Source organism: Monodon monoceros, unplaced genomic scaffold (assembly GCF_005190385.1).
Source record: "Monodon monoceros isolate NGI ecotype Baffin Bay Population unplaced genomic scaffold, NGI_Narwhal_1 Super_Scaffold_12, whole genome shotgun sequence".
Taxonomy (NCBI): domain Eukaryota; kingdom Metazoa; phylum Chordata; class Mammalia; order Artiodactyla; family Monodontidae; genus Monodon; species Monodon monoceros.
The window spans coordinates 58,357,561-58,377,020 of record NW_021703768.1 but is presented as its reverse complement, the minus strand read 5'-3'; the positions used below and the strand labels follow the sequence as shown (position 1 = coordinate 58,377,020).

The 19,460-nt window shown below is 41.7% G+C and overlaps 1 protein-coding gene across 2 annotated transcripts in view; it reads right to left on the bottom strand.

Moving 5' to 3' along the window:
- Window positions 1–19,460, bottom strand: part of ARHGEF28 (Rho guanine nucleotide exchange factor 28) — a 309,995-nt gene that overhangs the window by 33,330 nt on the left and 257,205 nt on the right. For both annotated transcript variants that reach the window (XM_029216894.1, XM_029216896.1), the window contains 7 exons: window positions 15,312–15,490; window positions 14,192–14,283; window positions 12,531–12,713; window positions 9,039–9,170; window positions 5,980–6,080; window positions 3,003–3,041; window positions 2,861–2,908 (listed from right to left, as the gene is read on the bottom strand). In XM_029216894.1, coding sequence (XP_029072727.1) covers window positions 2,861–2,908; window positions 3,003–3,041; window positions 5,980–6,080; window positions 9,039–9,170; window positions 12,531–12,713; window positions 14,192–14,283; window positions 15,312–15,490 — 774 coding nt within the window. The remainder of the gene's footprint in view (window positions 1–2,860; window positions 2,909–3,002; window positions 3,042–5,979; window positions 6,081–9,038; window positions 9,171–12,530; window positions 12,714–14,191; window positions 14,284–15,311; window positions 15,491–19,460) is intronic.

The following is a 19,460-nucleotide window of genomic DNA, read 5'->3' as shown; positions in this document are numbered from 1 at the left end:
CAATTACAAAGCTTTCCAGCAGAACATAAAATAACATGTTTTCAGACAAGAGAACCAATTATTGCAAAAGTGTCAATCCTCCCCAATTTAATTCATAAATATAGTAATATTTTAATTTAACTGTCTCAGTAGAAGATTAAGAAATTTGTCAGACTGATTCAAAAGCTCTTATGAAAGAACATACAGACAAACATGGAAAATAATAAGAGAAGACTGTCATGCATTCAAATGTAATCCAAAACTTTAATAAATAAGATAGTGGTACTAGATCAAGAATAGGAAGATGATCAATAGAACATAAAAGAAGTCTTGATGCAAAGTATTAATAAGAAAACAGCAAATGTAGCATGATATTTTTTTCTGGTAAAAACTTAAAATCAGACTTTTATTTTCCTTATTTTCTTTTAATATTCAATTAGGTATAAGATATGAAATATGAATGACAATAAACCAGTGGGGAAAAGTTTAATTTCAGTAGTAACCCAAAAAATGCAAATTAAGATCATGAGCTAACTTGACCTATTTTCAAATAGAAATTTCCATTACTTCAACATTTTCAAATTGGCAACAAGTTGTCCATATTACCCTATTGTAAACTTTTCCAGGTGTATGTAATCTATGTCCATGTCCCCTTTTTCTTGCTGATAATGATTTTTTTCATGCCTTTTTCTTTTTTTCTCATTAGTATCAATATGAGGTTTTAAAAATTTTACTAATGTCCTAAAAGAAACAATATCTGAATTTTATTGATCTTTTCTATTATTTATTTTCTATATAATTTATGCTAACTTTATTTCTTCCTTCCCTCTACTTCCTTTGGATTTTATTTTGTTGTTTTTTAACTTTTTGAGATAGATGCATAACTCATTGACTTTTAGCTTTTCTTCTTTTTGAATATGTGCTTTTTAAAGCTCTAAATTTTCTCTAAGCATGACTCTAACTATAACATACATATTTTGATACTTAGTAATTTTATGATCCTTCAGTTAAAACTATTTTATAATCTTCAATATATTCTCTTCATTGAGTCCTGATTTACTTAAGCATATATTTTCTTAATTTCTAAATCAACAGGGATATTCCAGTAGAATATTTGATACTCGTTTCTAAATTAATTGCACTGTGACCCTAGAATATACTTTGTATGATTTTAGTTGCTTGAAATTTGTAGAACCTTACTTTGTGGTCCATAATATGGTAAATTTTTGAAATGTTCCAGGTGTACTTAAAAAGAATGTGTGTTATTCAGTTCTTGTGTGTATTATTTTATGTATGTTAATTAGGTCAAGTTTACTTTTCCTGTTATTCCACTGTAACCTGATTTTCTGTTCACTTTTATTATAAAGAGAAATGTGTTCTAATCTAAAAAAAAACAAACCTTAAAATCAGACTTTTATTTTCCTTATTTTCTTTTAATATTCAACAGGTATAAGATATGAAATATGAATGACAATAAACCAGTGGGGAAAAACGTTTAATTTCAGTAGTAACCAAAAAAAATGCAAATTAAGATCGTGAGCTAACTTGACCTATTTTCAAATTGAGGACAAGTAGAGAGGGGTGCTGATTATTTTGGCAATGTCTATCAAAAACCTCAAAAATTAATTTCAGTAATTTATCCTAAGGAAACACTCACATATGTTCAAAGAGATCAGTGCACAAGGATGTGTGCTAGACTGTTATTAACACAAAAGTATAAACTATGAGGAATGGATAAATTCTGTAGCCCTGAATATTATTCAACCATTAAAAATCATGCTATAGAGGCAAGTGATGACATAGAAAGGTACAGGTTCCAAGAGTATGTATAAAATGATTCAAAAAACTAGAGGGGGCTTCCCTGGTGGCACGGTGGTTGAGAGTCCGCCTGCCGATGCAGGGGACACGGGTTCGTGCCCCGGTCCGGGAAGATCCCACATGCCGCGGAGTGGCTGGGCCCGTGAGCCATGGCCGCTGAGCCTGCGCGTCTGGAGCCTGTGCTCCGCAACGGGAGAGGCCACAACAGTGAGAGGCCCGCGTACCGCAAAAAAAAAAAAAACAAAAAAAAACAAGCAAAAAAAACACCAGCAAAAACCTAGAGGGGTACATACCCCCATGACAACAGTAATTCTCTCACAAAATCACAAGTCATTTTACTTTATGTACCTGTATCAAGATTTTCTATAAATCTGTCTATAAACATTGCTTTCACATCGTTTTAAAATGTTTTTTAACTCACAAATTAAGCAACTGTATGTATTCAGCCTTTCTTGTGCACGACCTAAGGGATCATCCAGCCTTAGAGTCCTCATTTTCACAATGCCTGTCTTTCCTGGACAGACAGTGAGCCGTCTGATGGTAGACTTTGTGGACCACTTGTCCTTGTGTGCTTGGCCCTCATCACGGTGCCAGGCCCAGAGAGGGAACTTAATAAATGTTAGGTGGATGAACCAAGAAAACAATGAAAGAGTTTATGAATTATTTAATTGCCCCAAAGGCCTAAAGGCCACATGTGGAAGTGAAAAAAGTTTAGGTGTGAATTTAAGTTTTCACCAGAAAATGTGAAGTCATGCTATACTCACCTAAGAAAGAGATTCATTGTAAACTTCAAGCCAGATCATACTCATCAATATTTTTTAAAGATATGAACTGTTTTATGGTTTCAGAGAAGAATGGTATAAACTGTAGTAGTGGTGATGCCTCGTGATTACAAAACCAGGTGAAGTTCAAAGCATCTAGCTGAGTTACATTTGGGGTGAGGCTTGGTGTTCTTTTAAGATCATTCACTACCTCTCAAATGTTCTAATTTTTAAAGTCCAGGACTCATCGAATAAAGTGAGTTGCATGAAGAGAAACATTCACAGGGTCAAAGCATAGTTACCTGAAGGCTATATAAGAGACGGGTTAAATTCTGTATCGCTTGTATAATCTGAAAAATAAGATTGTGAGTGTCAAATTTTTGAAAAAGCATTCACTATCCACAAACAAAGGACGGTAACATATTTAAGGTATGCAGAGCTCACCTCTGACTGTGAAGAACTTGGGAAACTTCTATATTCCACCTAAAATATATAAAAACAGAAGAAAATGAACACACTCTACTCTTGAAAAGCTGCACTGTACTGTCCCACAGTATACGACCTCAGGGAAATCACTCCTCTCTCTCTCAACTCTTCCGTAGCGACTGTTTCCTCCCAGAAATCAAAGCCTGTAGAATTAAACCACCACTTGATGAGAGAGAACCCCCTCTGTGCAGACTTGGTATCTGAGATGCATGGCAACTTTCCATCCAGCCATCCCTTAAAACACTCAGGGAAGATGGTCAAGGAGCGCTGCAGGCTCCAAGTGACAATGTTTACCTCGTGCAAACCGTATTGTAAAGGGAGCTCTCTGCGCCCAGGTTGAAGTTGTCTCCTGGGCCCAGCTTCCATCCTGGAGGCCAGATTTGGAAGCCAGAGATCATCAGGCCTGGTCTCTAACTCACTTCGAGATTTACAAAGCCACAACAGACAGTGTTTGGGAGGAGAAACCAGACCCAGAGGCAGCCCAAAGGAGAGCGCTCAGCTGGCCAGCTCCAGGTGCCCCCTCTCAGAGCTCACTGGGCCCATGCATGAGCGCCTTAGTAGAAGCCCTGTCAGCAGAGGCCTTGAATGAGGCCACCGGAGACCATGTGCTCCCGGGGGATGCATCTCTACCTCACTCATTGCCTCTCCACTGCACACATTGGGGGCACACGTGGATAGGGAGGGTTTCCAGTTTTCAGAATTCAACATTTGTCTATTTGTTTGTTGTCTCTTTTCTCTCATTAGGATGTAAGCCAACGAGTAGCAAGATTTCATCTGTATTCAGTACTGTACCTGCAAACCTAAAAACGCTGCCTGGAATGTAATGGACACGCACATTCCATTCTATAGATAAAGAGTGAGGGACCACTAGGCCCTCCACACCTCACGCCATGGGGATCATCAGATTCCCTGCCCTCCTACAGTCTCCGGCACACCACTTGTGGTCTTGTCTGAGCAGCTTTAAATTGAAACCGCAGGAAACAGTTCTCAGGTAACCTGAGACTTGTTGACTTCAGTTAGTTCAGGCTGATGAGGCCATGATGAGCTAGCCAGGTCTTTTCTTCCCGCCCGTCACCCTTCCCCAACACTGCCCATGAAAGACGTCATTAGCAGCACCTCAAACAGGGGAAGGACAAACGATGGGAAAGGAGATGGAGTTTAGTCATGAGATCTGCACCCAACCCTCAGGAAGATAACCGGGGCTGAGAACCCCTGTTCTGTAGTGAGTTCCGGAGTTCTCTCTGCTCCTCTGGTTCTGTCCTTGCTCCACATCCCAGTGCTTTTGTAATAAAAAGATTGTGTGGGGTATAATTTTTATATTCTACACACATAAGAAACATAGAAATGAGCTGGATTGTGCTACGTGTAGTTACTTATTCCCAAGATGCACTTGGTTTGATACCAGGCAGGAATTTTGAACATCATCTTTTTAATGGAGTTCGTCTGCCACCTTGTGGTGAACGTGCATAGCTGCAGTAAGTGCTTTACACACGGGATATTTTGCCATTTGGGTTACAAATCAGTAATTTTGAAAAATCCTTTCAGAAATTTTTTTTTTTTAAACCTTAACATATTAAGAAAGATAATTACAAAATACCCATCATATGCTTATTTAAAGTGTGATTTCAAACGATTCTGCCGTGTATGTCAGTTCATTTCGTTTCTAAAAATGCCTCCTTATGAATGGCAACATTTTCCAGGTAGGTTCATCCAAAGAGCACCCTGAACACGTAACCTCTTACCTGTCACTGAATCATGGAAGGGGAGGGCTTTAGGGGTGGGAACCACCTCAGCTTTCCATTCAAGAGAAAGCTGTTCCTACTCAGCCCTCCCCCAACCTCCCCCCCAGTAACATAAAAGCAGCTGGAAGCTACAGGCTTGAAAGTGAAGTCTGCCCTGAAAAGGATGGAAAAGCAGGAATGTTTTAAGAAGAAATAAGTTAGAAAGCTCAGAGTCAGAGTAAGCGGAGTAAACTCTAACGACTATTTTCATTTTGGCCTATGAAGTTTAAAAAAACACTAAATCACAGCCATCTTTTCTATGGCTCTTAAAATATCTTTGGTTTCTCAGTCATATGTAATATATACAAATATATATATGATATACAAAACGTTACATAAAGATCTGACAGATGTCATCTTCCCACATTAACACACAGTGGTATCTGGTAATGTGCCTAATTCGATTTTAGATAAAGTTAAGCTCTTGAGCCCCAGATAATCCTGGGAAGGCCCACTAGCCACTTCTCAGAATCATATTCTTACTCCCTCTCTCTCTCTGACATCTCAGTTTCATTTGACGTTAACAGAAAATTTCATGCACTTAATGTTTAAAAGAGTGTGTTATAACCTATGTGTATAGTACGTAAAAAAAAAAGGTGTTTGGAATCACTTTGCCCCAGAGCAGAAATTGGTTAGGTTGATTACAAGTCTATCACAAAAAGGCAGGTGACAACAGGGGTGGTGACAGGAAAACAATCGTAAAGGAGAGGAAGGTAAAAGAAAGTGAAGAAGCCAGAATATTCCAAAGTCAAAATTGTTTCTGCCACTTTAGCACCACCTGGCTGCATAAGGGCCTGGATGTCCAGGACCACCTCTCAGCCAAGAGTTACTGTATGTAGTGGGTGAAAAGCTTGAGGTTGGCAGGGCGGAAAGTGAGACCAGAAGCAAAAGCGCAGACACACAAATAAACATTTGAGTTTTAAATCTTTTTAATAACTTTTCATTGGTTTCTTGGTTTACACCTACACGATATCAGAAAAGCAAGAACATTTTAAGGAGAAAAAAGTTGGAAAGTTCAAGTACGAATACTGAAATTGAGAACAATGCAGGAGAACGCTTGCGGACTATTCACTGCCGTGGACACACCAGGAGCTGAGGTTGTTTGATTACACAAAGTAACCGCTGCTGTTTACTAACAAATCAGTTCACAATACCTTCTCCCCGGCATCAGAGACCGCCAGGTCGGTTCCCACACCCTGGGTCCCAGGATCCACATCCCAACAGCCTCTTCCTCCTGTCCCTTCTGTGACTAGTGCTGGAAGCACACCATTGAGACAGAAACAAAAAGGACATCATCAAACATCAGCCAGTAGACTGGGTTCTTTGTACTCAGCTGACACATATTCCAAGATAAGAAACATCACAACATCACATGTATAGAATATTCTTATAAGAGGTGCTAAAAAAGTACAGAGCAAAGTGCAGAGTCCCTGCCCCCAGGGAGCTTACACACTAGTAGATGGCCAAACTGACCCACAGCATCCCTTGTCACCCATCTTTTTACTTTTCTTTCTTTCTAGCGGAGAGGTGTTTGTGGTACCAAAAGGGTAGGATTCTGCATCTCACTTTCACTTAATAGGAAAAGCCGCCTGCTGGGGGTTAAATTGAAAACAGGCACCATGGAAGAAAATCAAGGGCTGGCAGGCCTGGTCTAAGGAGACTGGTCTGGGAAAGGCTCCCTTAGGGCCGGTACAAGAGCCGTAAACAAGGTTAGAAGGGAGGCATCCAATGGCAGGAATGAAACATGTTTCTAAGCAGGTGAAGACGGCTAATACTTTATGAGCTCAGAGTCATACAAACTGAGAAGCTGTCCTTATCTCCAAATAACTTAATTTTTAAAATAATTTCCAAGTGTGTTTTTTCCCTCACAATTCTTACTTATGCTGTAAATTCACAAATACTGTAAATACTGTATATTTAACATATGAAAACACAGAGATATTTCTAGTCCAGAGATATGTTTAAGTACCAAATACAGACTTCACGCCATCCATTAAATCTCCATTGGTGGGATTTTCTTTCTTTACCCACGTGAACTCAGTTAAAATTTATACCATGCTCACCTTGCACATATTAAAACTAGACTTTCCAAAGCCCTTTCACACACAGAGTCTCATTGGAACCATGTCCAATCAGGACCCTGGTGAAATAGATATTCGCTTTGTGCCATCTTGAAACTTCATTACTGATGAAGGAAATATTTTTTCTTTATTTAAATTAATTAGAAAACACTTTGGGAAATGACAGTCCTCTAAGATTCCAAAGGCCTCTTTTATTCCAAAGACGTTTTTGTTTAAGCAGAAATAGCTCCAAATTATATCAACTAAAAATTAAGTTCATTTTGCCCAAGCTAGTCAACACTTTTTCACTACAGTGAACAAACACTTTATAGAGATTCTTCTGTCACTCAAAAAATGGTTGGACTCTTGGGTACTATTCTTAACTCTTAGAGAGATGCCAAAAGCATTACCAGAGACTTAGCCATTCTCTCTTCCCCCCAGTAGATACGAGGACCATCAAATGGGAAAAGGAGCTGATGGTGAACCAAATGAAGCCAGAAGAGTGGCGTGGACCAGGTCTCTCTGCTCCTGTATTCTATTTCAGAATTTCCGAATTTCACAGTAAGTAGATTCTACCTGTCCACCTGATTAGGTATTTCAAGGGCTAAAAATAGAGGGCCTTGCTTGGTCTGTAAGCTCAGACGGACAGGGGCCCGACTTAGAAGGACCCAGTCCTCCAAGTCAATCACAGAACCAAACCATCCAGTTACAGACTTCCGTTCAGGACAGTGCTTCTGACCCTCATCAACTCTAGAGAGAGAATCAAACTCTTGTAGCACCGTGTTCCAATCCAGCCCAGCACTAAACCCCAGCACGAGACTAAACCGGTACAAGACCCCACCAACCTGCCCCTCCTCTACGTGAACCCTGACTTCAAGCCACTGTAAACAGCCTCCCATGGTTCTAGCAGACGTCAGGGGAGATGTGGACACAGACGGGGAGAGCCTTCGTTGCCTGGTCTGACAGGAGGTAGGTGCGGCCTGTGCTCTGAGCAGCTGCAGGAGCTGAGTGGAGCCTGTCCAGCTGTCCCTGGGCTGAGGCTGAGACTGGCAGATCCCTACACCGTATTTTTAGCTAGAACTTCCTCAATGGCGTCAGCAGGCTCTTCTTTAAAAAGCCAATCACCTGGGGCAGTACAACTCCCCTGACAAGTCTGGGCTGTGTCCAAATGAAAAACACATGTGCACATCCTGAAACTAGAAACCCAGGATTAGATAAAGTAGAACTTAAGAATAATTATTAGCTCTGGTTTAAAAAAAAATGTATAGAACTTTAAAACTGTACTGCTTCCATGTACCTTAATTAACCAAGGGATGCTGTTAAAGAAATTCTAAGACAATTTAATCCTCCAATCTCTAGCTACTAAAGACATTTTATCTGTGCACAGAAGACCTGGTGGAAGTAAGGTTGTTAATCACCAGGACATAATGAAAACTATATCCTTTATGGTCCTACCTCAGAAACCTCTAGGGAACTAAATATTTAGCTCACAACTATACATATAATTCGGTTCTGAGAAATTACCTAAATCAATTCACCACGTTCTATTTTTCTGTATTTAAAATCTACTGAAACACAGTTTAATAAATGAATTCTGACCTCAGCTAAAGTGTATGATAACAGTGATCAAGAATCTTCCGGCATTTCTGCCTTTAACCCGAACACTAAACCTCATGTGTGTGTGTGTCTGTCTCTGTGTCTGTGCATGTGCATGTGTGCATATATGCATTAGATTCTAGTTTTCTGAATTATGTTTTCTGAGTTGACGATATGAGATTAAGGTAAAGGTCCATTCATTCTTTAATGAACTGCAGGGACCCTTTTCCAAAAAACCAAAAAGTGTAAAAGCTCTTTCAAGACTGTATTCAGCAAGTCATAGCAAATACAAGACGGGGTAGGGTTTGAACAAAGTACACAGCTTCCCTGGGTAATGGCAGTATAACCTACAAACTATTCTTTAAGTCCTTGTCCTTGGAACACCAGTGTCACTTCTATAGGTAAAGGAGGCTAGCATATTTATTCTCAGGTTTTTTTCAAAAGAATACACTCGTACCCTTCAAATCAGGACAGAGTCATTGCCTTCATTTTATGTGCCCACTATATGCTCCAGGGACTGTGCCCAGGCTCACTGCAAAGGCTACATGCTCACTTACAAGCAGTAGGTGATCCAGGTGCGTCCTGAGAACTGAACACATCCTGCAAAGCAGGTTCTCCACAACCTTCCTTGGGTGACTGACACGCATCGCTCGTCTGGGAGGCCTTCACTGCAACTTGCAGGCTCTCGGCTAAGGAGAAGGAGGAAAACAAAAGTAAATTAAAAAATATATGTGTGTGTGTGTGTGTGTGTGTGTGTGTGTGTGTGTATATATATATATATATATATATATATATATATATATATGGCCCAGGAGCTAAAAATGGCTTTTACCTTTTTAAAGCATTGTTAACAATACACACACATGCACAAAGAAGATTGTGCTCCCCAAACTGTATATGGCCTGCAGAGCCTAAAATATTTACTATCTGGCCCTGTATAGAAAAAGTTTACCAACCCGCAATCTAGACCAATACTTTTAGCATTACTTTATGATAGAGAATTAATTCAATAAAAAAACAAACAGTATAAAAATAACTCAAATGCAACTTCCAGTAAATTAGTATGCTAAAAAATCTTCCTGAAATCAATTAATTTAAATATGATATTAGGCATTAAGATTTTATTTTTTATTATTTATTTAGCTGCGCCGGGTCTTAGTTCCAGCACGCAGGATCTTCCTTGCCGCGTGCAGGATCTTTAGTTGCAGCATGTGAACTCTTAGTTGTGGCATGTGGGATCTAGTTCCCTGACCAGGTATTGAACCCGGGCCCCCTGCACTGGGAGGGCAGTCTCAACCACCAGATCACCAGGGAAGTCCCCAGGCATTAGGATTTTAAAACTTGCTACTCAGAAATATTAGCTATTCTTCAAAAGAGTATTTCCCCAAATGTGCCTTAAATAAAATACAGATTCCCAATCTTCACCCTAGACCTACTGGATCAGATTCTCCAGAGGAGAAAACAGGGGATTTGAATTTTAAACAAGCACCAATGGCTACTCTTAGGATCTGGTAAGACTGGGAAACGCCACACCAAGAAAGTCAAGTTCTTATTTACAATTAAAAATTTCCAACTAGCTCATAGGATAGTATAATTCTGAGGACTCTGCAAATATTTCTAAAACCCTCTGTCCAGTGATTCAATCTAGCAGCTACTCATTGAGCACCTACTCTGTTCTGGGGGCCACTGGGCATCTGTTAACTAATAAGGAGACTTTGCAGACTAGAGAAGGAAAGAGACACACACAACTAACTCTACTACAGGGCAGTGCACGATCAGTGCCAAGTTCTACCATCCAGGTATCAGAGCATCACAAAATGCCCAGCAGCACAGGCTAAAATTGAGAGTGCGCGACTTATTTGATAAAGACATCGTCAGGGACAATGAGATGGTCCCTGGTTGTGTCAACCCATTTGGAAGTTCTTCTGGCTTTATTTCTAAAATCTACCTTGCCTCTGCCCACTTCTCTCTACTTGCATTGCCAAAAGTCCTGGTCTAGACCGAGGCCCCAGCCTCTCTCATCTCAGCCTCTGTAAGCACTTCCTAACAGTCTCCAGGCAAACTAGTCTCCTTCCGATCTTGTTTTCCATTCAGCAACCCTCATTCTTTTCAAGATATAAATAAGATCATGCTACACCCATGATTAAAAGCTTCCAACAACTAACTTTCCACTGATTTTGGAATAAAATGTCTCTCTCTCTCTCTCTCTCTTTTTAAACCACAATCTACAAAGATCTGGTCCCTGCCCACCCATAGCAGCCTCCTCTGCCTCCTGTCACCCTGCCTTCCTTCTTTCACTGAACATGCCAAGCCCATTCCAGATGCAGGGGCTACGTACTCACATTCTGTCTGCCCAGGAACGGTCCTCCCCCAGATCTCCAAACAGCTGGCTTCTCATCTGTCAATTTTCACCTCAAAATATAATCTCAGAGCAGTCTTTCCTGACCTCTCTACAGCAAAGCCTTCCCCTCATCCAATCCCATTATCTTATTTTCTTGTGACTTTCTGAAATAACCTTGTTTCTCTGTGTATTGTTTATCTTCCCCAGCTAGAAGTTTTTATGAAAGCATTACTGTTTCCTTAGTTGGCACCAACAATAGTGCACACAGTACGTAGATGCTTAATGAATATTTGATGAATAAATGAGTAAGAGATTCCATCAGCGGACTCCACTTCAGACAACCTCTACACCCTCCTTAAGACCTCAGTCTCTCCAATCGTGAAACAGATACAATAGATTTGATCATTTCTAAATTCTCTTCCATAGGTAATGTTCTGAGATTCTAAGGCAGAACTTGGCATACGTTTTCTGCAAACATTTCTGCAGACAGTAAATATTTTAGGCTTTGTGGGCCGTACAGTCTCTGTTGCAACTATTCATCTTTGCCCCTGTAGCAAGAAAGCAGCCATAGGCAATATGAAACAAGCGGGTGTGGCTGTGTTCCAATAAAACTACAGCTAAAAAACAGGCGGTGGGAGGTGGGGTGCATTTAGTCCGTGGTCTGTAATTTACCAACCCATGTGCTGAATGACAGCATTCCCTTCCACTCTCGGGTGGTGGCTCTTTTATCTCCCAAACCCTCTGTCCCTATTGTCACTTCCAGACTATTGGCCCCATTTCCTCCCTAAACCTGTTTTTCCCTTGAAGTTCATGCCACCAGATTAGACCACTCATTGGTCCCCCTGGTTGCCATTCATCTACAGACTCCTCAAACGACATGGCACCTTGTGCAAGTTCTCTCACCTCCCCCAATGCTACTCTTGTCAGGATTCTCTGTAATTTCAATTCTGTGAACACAGTCCTTCCAGTACCCTGGCCTATCATCTCCCTAACTTTTTCCCCTTCAGTGAGCTTGTCCTCCACCCTCCTTCAGCCACCAACTCCCACGGTTATGCCCTAGACTTTGTTATTCTTCACACAGCACCCAGAGGGTTCCTTTCAAAACACAAATCAAGTCACTCCTCTACTCAAAACCCTGTACTGCTTTCCCATCTCACTCAGAATGAAGTTCTGAGTGCTTACCTTGATCCGGTCCATGTAATCTCGGTCCTAAGTAACTCTGACTCATCTCCTGCCACTCTCCACCCCTACGTCACTCTACAACACTCTACGTCCTCCTTGCTGTTCCTCAAACAAGCCTGGCACTCACCTGCCTCAGGACCTTTGCACCTGCTGTTCTCTACATCTGGAACATTCTTTCCCCAGTTATCTACTTGGCTTTCTCACTTACTTCTTGTCTACTCACATATCACTATATCAAAGAGGCCTTCTCTGGTCATCCTATCAAAAATAGAAACTTCCCAGCCCTATCACTCTCTATTCCATTTACCCTTATTTTTCTTCATGGCACTTGAACCAAACTGACATTTTTTTTTTAATATATGCTGCTGTTTCTGGAATAAGTAAGGACTCTCTGTTTCTGGAGAGTAAGGATTTTGTCTTATTCTGCTGGGTCCTCAGCACCAAGACCGTAGCACATGGCACATCGTAGCTGCCCAATAAACATTTTATGAGTTTGTTGAACCACATCCTTTTGGAAGCAACTTACCTTCTTTCAGTGCTGCTGCCAGTAATGAGGCTGCCTGGGGAGGCTCTCCGGGGTCTGGTTTAATGAGGAGGTGGGGCTCTAGATGGACATCCTCAAATCCACTCAGCTCTCCAAGTTCAGCATAGATATGCAGCTTCTCTTCCAAATATGTGCAAATTTGTTGGTCTTGGTTACTGAGTATTTCTAAGAAATAGTATTTACCATCGAAAGTTATCACATGAATACAACTAATGAAAATCCAGGCTCTAAGATAAAGATGTTGCTAGTTAGCAAGCAGTACATTGAACAGGTCAAGTACAAGTTATCGATTGGGTGGGACAAACCTAGGTTGAAATCCTAACTATTCTACTTGGTGACTGTAGTTTCCAGCAAGTGATTAACATCTCTGAGCTTCCTTTGTCTTTTCTGTAAATTTGCTGTACTCAATAAGTGTTTGTTTCATTTCCCATTCCCCTAATTCCCAAAAACCTTGCAAAGCCGATCTTTGTTTATTCAGGCTGTTTTCTATTAAGATTAAACATGAAGGTCAGGAATGAAAATTGAGGTGGCACTGTCCACGATGAGTGCTTCCCACAAGGGAAAACAATGCAAGGCCTGGAACTGCTCGGCCTTCAGCCAGTCCTGGTCAAAACCAAACATACTGGTTTATGTTTTCATTTCTCAACATCCAATGTCTTTAACCACCTTCGCATGCATCATCTTCCTCTAATTTCAACATGTCACAGAATTCTTAGAGCTTAAAGGGACCTTAACCAGAAGCGAATTCAGGGGTTCTCAGTCTGCCTCAGAATCACTGAGGAAGAGTTTAAAATACTGATGTCTACAGCCCATTGCCCTCAGATTCTGGGTGAACTGATTGAGGGTGAGGCCCAGGCATCAGAATTTTTAAAGGCCTCCCCAAGTGATTCTAAGGCCCAGCCAGAGATGAGAATCACTGAGCTCATCTAATTTCCTTACTTCACAGGTTTGGAAACTGAGGACCAGAGCTATTGTGTTCCTTGTCCAAAGTCATACAACCGTGACCTAACAGTGTGAGATCTAAAATCAAAACACTAGACAACAAGTCCAATGCCCATCTGCACTATAGTGTCCACAATTGCTGTTACGTTACATGCAGAATTTTTAAAATATATTTTTAATCACTAAGGAGGGAGGGAGTCATTTTATTTGAGCACCTTTAGTGCCAGTGTATATATATATATATATATATATATATACATATATATATCTCTACTATTGATATCTACTATCTATCTCTCTCTCTCTCTATATATATATATATGCATGTATGTATGTTTTTTATGTTTTGTTTTGTTTTTTGAGGTACGCGGGCCTCTCACTGTTGTGGCCTCTCCCATTGCGGAGCACAGGCTCCGGATGCACAGGCTCAGTGGCCACGGCTCACAGGCTCAGCCGCTTCGCGGTACGTGGGATCCTCCCGGACTGGGGCACGAACCCGTGCCCCCTGCATTGGCAGGCGGACTCTCAACCACTGCGCCACCAGGGAAGCCCCTGTATGTATTTTTTTGAGAGTGGTCGGGGTGGGCCTCCAGTGCACAGAATTAATCATTTAGTCATACGTTCCCATTCATGACACCTGGGCTTTCCCAACCTCCAAGGAGAACTGCACGACCCGGGAATGAGAGGCGTCTGCACTATACCTTGACATTGCTGAATTTTGGCCACTCTGGCTTCAGCTTTCCGCCTTTCTTCGTCAGACTCACTTGTCCTTCCCCCTTCTTCTTCTGGGCAACTTTAAAAGACAACAGTCAAGAGAGACAACTGAAACCAAATCCAAGTATCTTTAGGCTCATTAGAAAGACATGGGAACTTGGCAGTAGAATTATTCGGAGAAGAAAAATTCAGCAGAAAGAGAATTCATCATGCCCCCTGGCCAAGAGATTTGGTTTTCTTGAGTATATGATGGACCTTGCATAACATAACATAGCTCTCAAAGTCAGCAGTTTAGGATGACTCAAATATTCCAGCAAACACACACATACACAAACATACACTCATACACACACACAGTACCAATGCCACCAGTAGGTACAACTCAAATCATAATTGTTGCTTTCTACTGCATTTGGGCACTTCCGTTCTTAATGAGGGTAGAGAGACTGGAGGGGATGGTGGTAGGGTGCCAGGGTGGGTGGGGCGCAGTGGAGGAGGAGGAATTTTATACAACATCATTCAAGATCTAACTAATCAAGTTACCATTCAGAATGATCACCCTCACGCCCCCGTTTATAAAAAACTGTCTTTGCACAAGTAATGAGGGGTAAGTTGATGTAGCACACTTAGATCCAGCAATCTAAAAAGGTTTATTGAATGATTTTTCAGAATTAGGGACAAAGAGAAACACAGACATGATCCCTGCCCTCAAGGAGCTTCCAATCTAATAACCAAACATATATACATAAAAAAGATAATAGCTGCAAGGCTGAAGATGACAAGCACCAAATAAATGCTTTGAGAGCAGGTGTTAAGGAATTTCAGGTAAGGAAGAGACCAGTGGAACTGAAGACGTCTTCAGGAAGGAGGTGAGCCATGAGTGGCACCAAGATGGGCAGGATTCACACAGGCAGAGGGAGACAGGGCGTTACAGGCAGGAAGGCATGGAGAAAAAAAGGTGCAGATGAGGGGCTACTGCAGGCTGGGGCAGGGGGCGGGGAGCAGACCCTTCTGGCTGAGGCTAAGTTTTCATGCAGGGGAGACACAGAATATTTTCCCCAATGGAACAAGTCCATTGCCTCAATAATGGACAGAAGGAAATGTTACCTTTCTACTGCCTGTTGGATCCGCCTCATCCAGGTATTCCGTTCCTCCTTGGAGTTGGTATGAATTTCATACATCTCAGGACCAGCAGATGAAGCACTGATCAGAAACATTCCTCTCTCCTCATTCGCAACTTCCCTAGCAATGAGCTTCTGAAGGGAAATAACTGATGGCTTCTGATCCTGCAGAAAATAGGATGAGGTGCAGATGAAACAGTGTCCTATTTAAAGCAAGGTTCTCACAAAACACAGTAGCTAAGGAAAGAAACAGTATTAGGCAAATCTTATTTCACTTCAACCTTTTCTCTTCCACAGAAGAGCTGTGGAAGTTCATAAGATTTCCAATGAAAAGGGTATGCTGAAGAGAGAATGGGAAAAGAGGATAGAGAAGAATGTTTGTCCTTAAGAACTGGTGGTTTAAAAGAATATCTTTTAAAAAGACAGAACAATCAGAGCAGTAAGAAAAAAATATCAAAACTGTTGTAGTCAGGGATGGAGAGATTTTTCTAGAAGGGCATGGTATAGGAAACAGTGTATCAAATATTACAAAGAGATTATGAGGGTTGGAAGACCTACAGAGTCCACTGGATTTGGCAGTTAACAGTAACACTGTTTCAACAAGCTGATGGGTACAGAACCCCAAGTACCAAAGAGTAAACTGTAAATATGAAAGGTAAGACTGGGGAGGCAAGGGCTTCCCTGGTGGCGCAGTGGTTAGGAATCCACCTGCCAATGCAGTTGACACAGGTTTTGAGTCCTGGTCTGGGAAGATCCCACATGCTGCAGAGCAACTAAGCCCGTCCGCCACAACTCCTGAGCCTGCACTCCAGAGCCGGCGAGGCACAACTCCTGAAGCCCGGGCGCCTAGAGACCATACTCTGCAACAAGAGAAGCCACCACAATGAGAAGCCCACGCACTGCAACGAAGAGTAGCCCCCGCTCGCCTCATCTGGGGAAAGCCCACGCACAGCAACAAAGACCCAACCCAGCCAAAAATAAATAAATTAAATAAATACATTTTAAAAAAAAAGAAAGAATGGGGAGGCAAGACCTCAGATTCCCCAGAACCAATGTCTACTGCTATTGTAGTACTGAGCACAATAGCCTCACAGCAACCTGCAAATGCCTCTTGTTCCCACCAACCAGGTGAGCCCTTGGTGGGCAGGAATGGGTCTAATCCGTCTTCATATGCCTAACCCAATGTTTTGAATAAAGTAGGCAACTCAACAAATGTCAGTAGAACTATATTTGGCATAATTCCATCAGGCAGAAATAGGAACAAAGTCTAAAATTTGGCATCGAAGCCATGATTAAATCACCTTTTCTATCAACATTTACTATGATCCTTCAATGCCCCATTCTAAGCACTAAGGATTCAAAGATGAATAAGACACCGATAATACTAATTTGGGTAGGTAGCTATGGTTGAAAATGATGGCCAAAAGAATGCCGGCAGGATGAACAGTTTGGGGGCTAAATATGAAGAATCTTCTTTGGTTTGTGGCTTCTACCACTGTTTACAGAGTTGGTTGCAGCGTGTGGTTTTGCTTCTTGGACTCTTGGACTGAGCGACGCCTTTATCCAGAACACACTGCTCCATCCCTCTCTGCTGACTCCTTGGTGCTGACATGTTGGCTTTCCCAGCATCACCCAGCTTTACCACATCTGAAGTTGTGTGCAAGGGTATGACCAGAGGACCTCTTCATTCTATCTTCATCCAATTCTTAAGAGTAGCAAATACAAAGAAAGCAGCCCATGATGGGACAGACTACTGGTCTACCCAGTCCTGCTCGCTGCCTCTGCTCATGGAAGTAAAAGCCACTTTGTGGCAGAGCTCTTGGAACACTGCCCGTTCTAACTGGGGAGAGCCCCTGAGCACTGTTAACATCCCTTATTCTAATATGGATCTATTATCTAAGACCATATCTGCTTTCCTTCTTGCAAAGCACAGTTTTAACTTCCTCAGCTTACAAGGTCAGTAGCCTCTGTACATAAAGAGGCAGAGTAGCTTTGAATACACACACACACACACACACACACGTGTACATATAACTATCTGAACTAGTTGTTTAGTGTTGCAGGAGAGGAGGTGGTGGCGTCAGATATTTTAAAAATGAAAAATAGGTCAGTGGGTAGAACGTAGCATTAATTAAACCACCACAGACCAGGAGGCATCAGGGACATGACCATGATTATTCAAACTAATCACACATGGACACTAGAGATGATCAAGAATTCAAATTAAATCTCTAGGAATGGAGGTAACCTGTCTCCTTTGGAGACAGCTGTTAAAAACTAGTGATGCAGGGCTTCCCTGGTGGCACAGTGGTTGAGAGTCCGCCTGCCGATGCAGGGGACACGGGTTCGTGCCCCGGTCCGGGAGGATCCCACATGCCGCGGAGCGGCTGGGCCCGTGAGCCATGGCCGCTGAGCCTGCGCGTCCGGAGCCTGTGCTCCGCAACGGGAGAGGCCACAACAGTGAGAGGCCCGCGTACCACAAAAAACAAACAAACAAACAAAAAACTAGTGATGCAAAGGCCTAACTCAGTCTGCAGAGAGCTTTTCTTTGTGCCACAGCACTTTGACAAAAGATTTTTAAAAATAATTGCTAGCCTTTAAAAACAGCATTTCACTTTTTTAAAAACTCTAGATTTCTGGGTTTTGGGAGAAAGTAGAAGATTGGCAAGCCTGGGCCCATAGCTTCATTTTAAAAGACAGGCAACAGCTGAGCCATCCCTGGCCTCTTTGAGACAGGGCATGAATTCACCAGTTCACTGTGGTCCCTACCACCCTCTATCAGCTCCTTGATAGCAAGAGTCCGGTCCAGTTTACTCATTTACATTTCCTGCCCAATCCCTGTAGACACTGGAGTTGACAACCTCTGCCCAAGGGAAAGAGGAAAAGGAACTGCTATATTCAGCCTCATTGTTACACCATATCCATTGGTGATTCCATAAAGTGGCTGATTCTATTAGTGAATCATTCCATTCAGGATTCCACTGTGATAACAAGGTCCTAAGGTCACTTCATATTGAACTTGCACTTGCACATCTACACATTCACTTTTTTTTTTATTGTTCATTCATTTTGAAACTACCTTCTTTGATATTCAAGAGTTCCTCCTAGATTCAGTATTCCAGGATTTAGTGAACACATGTACCTTTTCCTACTCATTTTTAGAGCTGGTCCTACTCCCATTTCCAGAGTCCTCTTTAAAAAAAAACAAAATTCTCTTGTAAGGAAGCTATTCCAACCTCTGGCTACTTTCAGCTGCTTATCTTCTTGGCCATTTTCAAATTCATCATGTCTTCTGCAACACGTAGCAAGTTAAGAATTTACTAAAGAAAAGTTGCAAACAGCACAAGGAGCAGAGCATCTCACCTATGGTCATCAGCATGACGATAACTTTCTAAAATACTATGGCGAGTACTAGGAAATCCAGATATTTGTATACTCCTAGCTAATGCATCAATTCTTTCATGCTGTTAACTACAAAGTAAGATACCTGGGTTTGTGTCCACTAAATGTACATGATGCAACTAAAAAGCATAGGATTGAACAGTAGTGTGCACTGACTCTCAGAATAATGCTTTCTCTTTTGCTCCCTGATATCGACAAGGCCTTGACTGGCCTTTATGAAGACAGCTATGTGGCAGACTAACATTGTCAGGAAACAGTATCAGAACCATCTTACTACTGTCCATAGCCAAACACATTATACCAAGAGGACCTAAGTTGTGGCTGCCTCCATTCTGACATTTGGTGGATTGCATTCCTAGTGTCCCACTTAATGGCAAATGTGCTCTAAGGGTGGCACCAATAACTCTTCAAGAGATCAGATAAGAGGGGAGGGCAGACAGCAGAAGCAAGAAGAACTACAATCCTGCAGCCTGTGGAACAAAAACCACATTCACAGAAAGATAGAGAAGATGAAAAGGCAGAAGGCTATGTACCAGATGAAGGAACAAGATAAAACCCCAGAAAAACAACTAAATGAAGTGGAGATAGGCAACCTTCCAGAAAAAGAATTCAGAATAATGATAGTGAAGATGATACAGTACCTCAGAAAAAGAATGGAGGCAAAGATCGAGAAGATGTAAGAAATGTTTAACAAAGACCTAGAATTAAAGAACAAACACCTAGAAGAATTAAA